We start from the raw sequence: 10,116 nt of genomic DNA, 5'->3' as shown, positions 1-10,116 counted from the left end.
TTGACTATTGAAAAGGAAGGGATGTTGGGCGAGGTGATGGCTCTCTTTCAAGATATGCATCTCGAACCAGGTCTCCAACCGGCACTGAAATTGGCCCTGCACTGGGGCTCCCCGGTCTCAAGAACTCGAGCGTATAGGTACTGGTAGCCGATTTATTTGGATTGTATAGCTGTTGGGAAGCATAAAGATCGATCAATGTCCAGATTGCAACGCATTAAGATGTCAATGCCCAGTAGTGAATGTGTTCCCGGTGAGTCTATTCTCCTAAATGTAGTCTAAGTCCCGGTTAAGCCATTCAACGAGCCGGCATGTTACCTTCCATGAGCACGAGTTCTTCTACTCCCCCTTTTTTTAGTAGGCGCCTATTGGATCAGCATCTTCTGGATCAGTGGTTTTTCCCGCGCCTCCCGTGCATCAGGGGGAGTCAGAGTCCCAAGGGGGTCGCAGCCCTCTAAAGAGCAGCCAGCACTTGCACCTCGCTCTTATAAAGAGCAGCCTGCATCTTTATCATCTTCTAGGAACGACCAGTTGCCTACGGATTCTCCTTCATCCTCTATCGCAGCAGAGCCATCTCCATCTCTGCGCTTGAATGCCCGGCCCTGCAGCAAAGGAAAAGTTCTTTCTCTAAATCGGGCCCGGGACATTCGACGAAAAAGGATGACCCGATGTTTTGCCCTTCCTTGGCTTAGTGCTGTAGCTCAAGGGTCTTCAAGTCAAGACTTGCGATTGAAGTGAACGTTGAGGCCCACGGTCTCAAAGATTGAGAGTCTTGCCGTTTTTGGGAATTCAACAAGCTACTCTATTCCGCCTACGCAACAGGGTTAAACATCCCGAAAGTGCCCTTGCGCCCTATCCGACTACAAGAACAATCACCGCTCCCAGCTAAGACATTCTCTTCTGGCCTGGCCTTCTCTTCTATAGCTCTCACTCAATAGATCTTATTTGTTTGTTTAATTCATTCCTATCGTGCGCTAACCCTAGAAAGGGGAGCTACTATCAAGAGCTGGCTAGATCGAATTCGTTCTAATGCATTCATTCTTTATTGCTCTAAACCTACAGGCAAGACCCTTACGCTCGTACCTATATAAAGGATAACCTCGTAAAGTGATTGATGACTCAACCTTGAGTAATCCAGCAGCAGTAGCTAACTGACAACACGAAGTGCCATATCCCTATTTAGGAAGAGGAAAGCCTCCTAGCTATTCCCTCTTTACCAGCCAGACGAGCTAATTGGTTATTAGCCGGCTCCTCTAAATTACAGTTAACAACAGGACGATAGGACTAAGAGAAGAAGCTAAGACATAAGAGTCCGATAGAGGATGAGGATATAGTAACACAAGACGATCGAATGATATTAACATCACTAGGAGAATCATTTAAGAGGCACTTGAAGATGCGCTTCTTGATTCAAAGATGAGCTAACGAAAACAAGTAAGAAAAACCTGACCTTAGGAAGGAAGAAAGTAAGGACTTGACCCATCTATCTCTCTAGATAGAAGGACAGAGGCAATGAGAATGGTTCAATCTAAGACTAGCAAGGGAAAACTAGAAGCTTAGAAGCCTTATTACACTCCCAATACACAAAGGAAGTTCATAGCAGTACTTACCCTAAGATTATATCTATCCACTTGCTTGGGGGTTGGCTTCCTGCCTCTCAATTCCTTACTACATGAGGGAGAAAGCAAGGGAAAAGCAAGAAGGAAAAGTCCTAACTTTAAGAGGGGGAGCTCAGCTGGGACCAAGCACTCTTTATTTTATGGTAATATAAAGTCGGTGTCGGGTTTGTTAGGCTATACCTAGGATCAGCCTTTCTTGTACTGTTGTAAGTTGGGAAAAGGTGCCCAAAGCCAAAAGGCTATCTCCGGATTCTAGAGACTCGACCTCTGCTCTGTTCTCGTGAGCTAGGTTTCATTTAATAGATAAGGCTAAGTGTTAATAGATTAGTTCGGTCTCTGAGACCGCCGAGTAGTCGTAGGTAAGTAGCAGCTATCTCCGACCGTAATAAAAGAAAGTCGTGGTTTTTCGTATATAAATGGATCCGCCTTTTAGAGGTGCGAGAAGGTGCTAACAAAGAACCCCAGGTTCTAAGATAAGATCTATTCCTAAAAGGGTAGTCTACGAGTTTCTGGTCTTGACCTCGACCCCAAGGCAAGAAGGAGAGACTTCCCGCGCCCTGAATTGAATAAGTAAATTAACTCTATGTCGAGCTGCTCCTCTGGCGCCTTTCTCCTGAGCTAGGCTCAAAGTCGAGTGTTTTTAGGCTGGAAATGGATCGCCCTTTCCTGTCCTGAAAGTGGAGATAAGGGGGTTGTTTCTACAACCCCAGATCTATTTATAAGAGGTAGGCTACGAGTGTCTAGTACTGACCAATGGTGGCCGTGCTTTCCAACAAAATCCCCTGGGAATCTGTCCCCGAGCGTGCTGGCTTTCCTACTATATGTAGAGATCTCTCAGTGGCTTGGTTCTCGTGGAGCTAAGCTAAAAGTCGGTTGTTGGGTCTAAAAAATCAAAGGCGGGCTTAACGGGGCAGGACACCTTACCTTATCGGACGGGGTTGGCTTGAAGGCTTGGAAACTTTATTTGATTGGCGGGGTTACCGCACTTCTCCGTCAAAGCACAGGGAAATAGTGAATCTTTTCATTTCCGGAATGAGATGAGGTCCTACCTTTCATAGTTACCTTAGCCCGGTAAACCCGACATAGTTAGCCCGCTAACTCCGATTCCTATCCTAATAGATGGGCACAATCGAAGGACAAGAAGAAGGAATTAGTTTCCCTAAACTAAATAGGGTTTCTTTGTCTATGTCCCAGAATCTCTCTATCCCCGGGGGCAATAGCACTAGAAAGAGCAGGGGCATATCTAAGTCCACAAATGATTGTATAAGAGACTAGTCGGCTGGCTATTGTTCCTAGAGTAGTGTGCCCTACTAATATAGTAAGCGGGTGCTCTTCCCTCACTAGGGTTCTACTGACCGAGGGCGAGTAAGCTCCATCAACCTCATCAATCAACATCGTGAGGGATCATGGATTTCTGCGAATGAAAGGACGCGACTTGGCAATCGATGGTTCCATGATTGGCACGTGGCCTCCAAGGTCTTTCTCAATAGAGCTCCACAAATCAAATAGGGGTGGAGAAACCAAGGCTTTCGGTCCCTATCAATGGGTAAATCGGGGTAGACCAGCACTATTACCTTAGTCTTCAAAAGACCTTAGTCTTGTAAGAGAACATTCAATCACAGTCCATGCTTCTGATTTACTTAATTTACACCTTCTTGCTACAAAAGAAGGCTAGACACCTTTGAAACTTGGAATCTTTCTTCTAGTAAGATAGCAGGCTAAATCTAACAGCATATTCTATTCTGAAAGTGCCAAAAGGCAAATAGACAGACTTTTTATAAAAGCTTCTACCTCAATCCCTATTATAGCAAAGGGAAGAGCTCCGAGAAAAGAAATAGACGCCTCTTTTCTTGCCAATGAGAGCACGCTTGGACTTTCAATCATTGAGTTCAGATTCAAGAAGGGCATGAAGCTTTGGCTCAGTACAGTAGCATTTGACTTTGGGAAAGAGAATCGATAGAATCGATCGCTTACCTTGCTTTGGCATGCCAGAAGCATTTCGCTGTGGTTCTCATTGATTGAGTAGACTTTCTTGCCTACTCTAAGACTCAGGCTAAAGACTCTATTGGATCCCCATCCTCCTTCTTTTATTGAGAATCTCCGTCAGGGTACAAGCGCGGAACTGGTGATTCGATTCTTTCAAGTCGGCAGTCCCATCCCATATCTATATTGTGTTGTTATTGGTGTAAGGATTCCAAATCGTGTGTGTAAAGGGCAATGCCTAATGTAATTTAATTTGTTGTAAGATTTCTCGTCCTGATTTTCATTTATTCTTTTCCGAGTGAGGTGCCCCATTAGTTATGGTTCCCGAACGATCGTCATCCTATATCTTCTTGTCTTTACTTTTTTCCTAGCCTTCCAGCTTTCTAAGCTTTCGGGTAAAGGGACTCAGATCGAGGGGCTAAGGATTCTTTTTGTTGTAATCCCTTATCGCAAGGGCCATTGACTTCGACTTCTTTTTTGAGTCTAAGTTATAACTCCTCTCCCGAAGCAAGAAATTAGCTTTTTGTTGGTTGTGCAATTTCAGTTTATCCGGTCGTTGATGTGTGAGGAGCGATGTCAGCCCTTTTTCTTATTGTAAGCGGCTTGGCAGCAGTAAAATAGGATACCCTCTTATAGAAGCTACTAAGAGCATAAAATTCTTTACCCTTTCCTTGTCCAAAGCATTCTTCCTTGCAGCTACAGCCCTATTCGAACACTGATCTACTACCTCCTATTACTGTAGAATATCAATATAAAGATCAAGAATAGGAATCCATAAAAGAAAAGGACTAGAAGGAGTAGGATAAGCTAGGGCCTTGTTTCTAAAGGTAGCGCTAGCTAAGTAAGGTTTGCTGCTGCTAAGGCTACGAACTTAGGAAAAAATTAAGCTATTCTATGGACAAGGAAAAGCTTGACGAGTGAAGAGCAAAAAAGAAGGCCAGACTGTTGCCCGGCTGACAACCTGGCTTTGAATAGGAAGGAGATGAAGAGAGTTAGAACAGAAGAAAGCCAAGCTGGAGTTGGCGGTTTGAGCCCTGATATCTTGTTCGTTTCTAAAGCAAAACGGGAGCTAAACCAGGGCCGCTATTCTGATTCTGAAAGAAAGAGGCACCCTAATCTTGGACGAGCGAGACAGGGGCCATGTAGCTAAGCGGGCTAGGCTCTATTGAGCGGAGGATCGCCTTTTTTTACTATAAGAGCAGGATACCATACGTAGTCTCCGTCTTTGTCGAACAAGTGGGTGGCTTGGTAAGCAAGCAGGCGCCAACTTCCAGTTCAGACTTCAATTCTTCTTTAAACACAACATGAAATCATTTCTTTTATGTTTGATTATAACAGAAGTGTTTTATAAGAGATAAGAACTTGCTTCGCTCGACTTGAGTTGGGAAGAGTCCTATTCATTTTCCTATGAAAAAGTCCCGTAATGCTTGTATGCTCTTCCTGAACGGAAGGAGCGGTTCCCTTACTCGCTTGCTAATTATAGCCGGAACGAAGGCACGGATTCTATACCAAGTCTTTCCTATTCTCGTTTTAGCCCCCTTCTCTAAGAATAAGGTGAGCTTGTTTGTGTTCGGGCTTTCGACACCATATACTAGTGCTGTTGCGGGCTGGGATTGTTGTTATGCTTTTAGCTGAGTGCTTTCCGATCTTCCCGAAGTCAGACTACTAACGAGCTCCGCACCAGGGCTCAAACCCTGTCTCAAGGAAACAATAGCCCCACAACCAAAAGGCTTTCCGAGAGATACAAGAGAGATGGTTAAACTAAGGGTAGGCCTTGCCCTTTGCTTACTATATATAAATATAAGGGCGCTTATGCTTCTTCCTCAAACAAAGACGATCGCGCCCATCTCTTCAGAAAGAAAGCCTGAACGCCCTTGTTCTGCTTTTCTCGATTCTGCTTCTAACCGGTCTAACCAACCGCTACAAGCGGGCAGGAAAGAGATGTGGTACTCAAGTCAAGGCGATGGATCACTATCACTATAGATAGATGCTTTCCCTGGACTGTGTTCAATGGCACCTGATATGCCAACAAGGGCTTAATAAGAGATCTTGCATGTTTTAGAGGGTGCTTCTTATGTCTTTCCATAAGCAGAAGTAGAAGTAGAGCTGCTCTTCCCCTATTCTTAATCCTACTTCTTATGTCTGTCAACACAACATGAGCCCAGCCCCTGGTTCAATCGATATATAGGCCGAAAACGGATTTCTGGACAAATGAACAGACCTTTCCTTACTTGACTTGCCAACCGGTAAAACCAGTAACCAAGTTCATGCGTCAGTACCACGTCCAGGATCTTAGGAAAGGGGAAGCTCAAATGATTTTTAATGGGATGGGCGTAACCCCCTAGTTAAAGAGGAGGCCGCCGAGGGACGAAGGCTAAAAAGAAATATCTCTTTTGGTTCTTCGGGTAAGTCTATCTATTGTATCCTCGCTATAGTGTTTTGTCGCTCTTGTTGTCTTGGTTAAGATAATAACCTGCTATCTTGTTTGTTTTTCTCTGTTTTTGTCGAAAAGTTCATCATGATAATTGCTTGGTATTAGCAAATAGGCTTCCATCTTTTTTTGCGGGGAAGCACTCTAAACGTAGACAGATGACATAGCCAGCCCGGGGATATCTTATTAATCATCTCCGTGGGAATTTCCATCCAAATTAGGTCTGTCTATAGGCTGACCTTTTCGGATTAGCCACGAAATGAACCAATCCAATCAATGTTCATAAGTCCACCTATGCTTTCCCTACTTACCCTGACACAGCTACTTAGCTCTAGCTTCGGCCGATCCTTCGTCATATGCTTAGTCAAAACCACTCTTGCTACGAAGAGAATGAGAGAGTCCCTTTTTTCGGGGATAGGCAGGATATCTTGGTTTGGGAAAACTGGTTAAAAAGAGTAAGACTCCTCCCTCAGTGGTTTTTGCTTTTGGATTCTATAATGAATCGCTACTAACTAGAAACTCGAATAGTTAGCCTGGGCTAATAAGAGGTACCATGTAAGTAAAGCCTTTGATACTTTATTACTAATCCATTAAGGCAGTCTTGGTAGCTAGGGTAAGAGCTAGGAATAGATGTATTGAAAGTTTTCACACTTAAGAGAGTTAGAAGCAAAGTCAAGTACGTGGGAAAGCTAACCCATCAAATTGGAGTGCTAAAGTAAGGAACGAACCTAGGCTAGCTTTCCTAAAAAAGAGGTACTTATATTTTCAAATACGGAATTGCGCTTTCCTCACTTGCTTACACCTTAGCCCTTAGACCTACCGTGGAAATATCTAAAGCCCTCACTAGCCCTCTTGGCTCACAAGGAGAAGGAATAGCACTGGCTGGCTAGTAGGAGTCCTGGAAATGTCACCGGAAATGGCTGAACCAGAGCTCGCATGCTCGTATAGAGGCCCTCGGTTGGATCGACGACATAGAAGGGCTATAGACTGACACTAGCTTCCTACCTGTTGTAACCCTTACACCAATGGACTTCCTTACAAGAAGCACTCCGGAAAGCTACTCCAACTCGATGGCTTACAGAGCTTAGCTTTTTTCTGCAACTGGAACGAAGACTGGTCAAACCCACAGGGAAGACGTATTTTTATACGCTTGCCTCAGGACTCCAACAACTGGCTATCCAATAAAGGCAGAATCAAAGGCAGAAGCAACCTTCATATCAGCATAACTCACTAATAAGAGGCTATAGTAATGACCATGACACATATAGGAAGAAAAGGAAGTTGAACTGTCCGCAAATAGGACTATAAAGACAACGGAAACTGGATCAATGCCAATTGTAGAAGGAATGGGGTCCTCCAACTATGGCCCAGAGCACTGGGACCGAATGTAAATAGCCTGAGACCGCCTTAAGGCGCTTAGCCCTCTCTCTTTCCTCTCCTTCTCATTAACACTCGAGTCAATTCCTCTCATTCCAGGCATGAAGAAACTAGGCTCCTTTGCGAGCTAGTCCAATCAATGCTTTCCTTTTGGTACCAGATCTTCATCTTAATAGAAGATAATTGCCTAAAGGGGCAGAGACAGACTTCACTTCCCAATAGACTTGTAAACTTCCAGATTGGTACAGGTAACTTAGAGAGAGTCGAGATAGCTTTATCTTTCTATGTTGATAGATAGCTGGGCATGTCAACCCGGGAACTCTTCTCACAGAGAAGCTTTCTTGGCGGTCGCTTCATTAGCGTATGGTGAGATAGGCTCAGCTGTCAAATCGGAATCGAAACCGATGGGAGGCACAGGCTGGTGCTCCTGGCGAGAGTATTGGTTCGCAGCTACTGCCCCGCTCCGTCAAACTTGATCTCGGGTTCGAATCTACAATAAACCTCTCTCCATCGACTCTGGTGGAGATAATTAATGGTAACATCTGGCCTTCTGGTCATAGTTTATAAGCTATGACTTAATAGAATCTTTATTCTGGTATACCGCTCTTGAGAGCGAAGCAGCATAAACTACACTTACCATTTTCTCATGGAATGGACTTGGCTTTTGTCTTCGATCTATACTCAAAAGTCTCTTTATTATCTTTCATTTATCGTTTACGGATTTTGTTTTTACTTTCTTATTCAGCAATACAATAAATACCTTGGCGGAGTCCCCCCACTGGAGTCCCAAAGTATCGACCAACTCCGTATTACGTTTGTGGCAGTTCTAAAGCTTTATTTGATTGCCCTTGGTGAAAGACCGCCAAGCCAAAGTGGCACACTTGGGAAGAGCTTGCCCACGAAATCCACAATGGGTCAGAGAGCAGGGAACTCCTCATTTTTTTAAAAACAAAAGTTAAGTTAACAGACATAATGAGGTAACCCAGCATGCTCTTCTCATTCTTTTGAAATGGAGATTTCCTCATCGACCCGACCCTGAGCGTCCATGGAGTTTTTCGGATGTCGAATGACGTTCGTACTGGAGTTATAACATTTGAATTTCTCTTACATTCCACATTCCCGAAATGGATCCTCTTAAATATTTCACATTTTCTATGATCATCTTTATTTTAGGTATTTGGGGAATCCTCCTTAATAGACGAAATATTCCTATTATGTTAATGCCAATTGAATTAATGTTATTAGCTGTGAATTTGAACTTTTTGGTCTTTTCTGTTTCTTTGGATGATATGATGGGTCAATTATTTGCTTTATTGGTTCCAACGGTGGCAGCTGCGGAATCCGCTATTGGGTTAGCCATTTTCGTTATTACTTTCCGAGTCCGAGGGACTATTGCTGTAGAATTTATTAATAGCATTCAAGGTTAAACATGACTCCTAGAGAATTACCAAAATACGAAGTTATCTTCTCCTTTCGTTCTCTTCTTTCTTTTTGATTCATACTTGGTTGGCAGGAAAGGGCCTTTCTCGCTGGGCGAGCGCATCTGATTCTAGCGCAAAGGAAGCCTTTCTCTGCATATGTATGAATTTCCGCATGCGTCTTATTTTCTTTTTTTCTTTCCTTCCCGTTCAGTTGCTGAAAGATAGAGATAAGCTTTCTAAATGAGATTGATTTCCACGAGTATGCAGGCTAGAAAGATGTTATTTGCTGCTATTCTATTTATTTGTGCATTAAGTTCAAAGAAGATCTTAATCTATAATGAAGAAATGATAGTAGCTTGTTGTTTTATAGGCTTTATCATATTCAGTCGGAAGAGTTTAGGTAAGACTTTCAAAGTGACTCTCGACGGGAGAATTCAGGCTATTCAGGAAGAATTGCTGCAATTCCTCAATCCTAACGAAGTAGTTCTTCTGGAATCCAATGAACAACAACGATTACTTAGGATCAGCTTAAGAATTTGTGGCACCGTAGTAGAATCATTATCAATGGCACGCTGTACGCCTAAGTGCGAAAAGACAGTGCAAGCTTTGTTATGCCGAAACCTAAATCTTAAGTTAGCAACACTTCTAAATGCCACTTCTTCCCGTCGCATCCGTCTTCAGGACGATCTAGTCACAAAGTTTCACGTCTTAGTGAGTGCAGCATTTTCCCCCTCCTGCTTGTTGAAAGCTAAAAAAGTAGAACTCATTCGAGAGGGCTTGGTGGTCTTAAGAAAGGTTCGGGTGGGGGGTTCTCTTAAGAATAAAGAGGATGAATAGAAGATAATTCATCTTCATGCTAACAGAAGAGCGGATCCAATACCAAGACGACTTCTTTCTCAGGAAGTGCAGCAAGTACTCACGAATTTTTTGAATGCCCCACGAGTGAGTTGCCAAGTGCCCCCTAGGAGGGCAGTCTACCACAAGATCGAGTTGGAGCCTGGAGCCAAACCCCCTTCTATTTAGACTGGGGCTAGGTTTAGCAGATGGCCCCCAACTAGCATCTATTAGTTAAGGAAGGGGATTCGCTCAGGAAAGAATTTCAGGAAGTCATCACGACCTATTTAGAGTCCAGCCTCCAAGGCAGTTTTTCTCTTGCTGGGGAAAAGATTGGGGAGCCCCTGTTTTCTTCCAGAAGAAGCGGGAGCAATTGAGTCCCCAAGACCAAGGGTGACGGAAATGCTTCTCGACAGATTTTCAGCAACTAGCTAAATTGGATAGGGCGAGACCG

General features: G+C 43.7%; 1 protein-coding gene across 1 annotated transcript; it reads left to right on the top strand.

Annotated features, from left to right (window-relative positions):
• The first annotated feature begins 3,497 nt into the window (after nt 1-3,497).
• On the top strand, nt 3,498-9,727 carry LOC127905536 (ATP synthase protein MI25-like). The gene is made up of 3 exons (XM_052454427.1): nt 3,498-8,829; nt 8,926-8,944; nt 9,074-9,727. The coding sequence occupies exons 1-3, from the start codon at nt 8,532-8,534 to the stop codon at nt 9,663-9,665; spliced, it is 909 nt and encodes a 302-aa protein (XP_052310387.1). The 5' UTR covers nt 3,498-8,531; the 3' UTR covers nt 9,666-9,727.
• The last annotated feature ends 389 nt before the right edge of the window (nt 9,728-10,116 follow it).

Source organism: Populus trichocarpa, chromosome 7 (genome assembly GCF_000002775.5).
Source record: "Populus trichocarpa isolate Nisqually-1 chromosome 7, P.trichocarpa_v4.1, whole genome shotgun sequence".
NCBI classification, from domain to species: Eukaryota; Viridiplantae; Streptophyta; class Magnoliopsida; order Malpighiales; family Salicaceae; genus Populus; species Populus trichocarpa.
The sequence above is the reverse complement of the archived record's forward strand: the minus strand, read 5'-3'. Positions and strand labels throughout refer to the sequence as shown.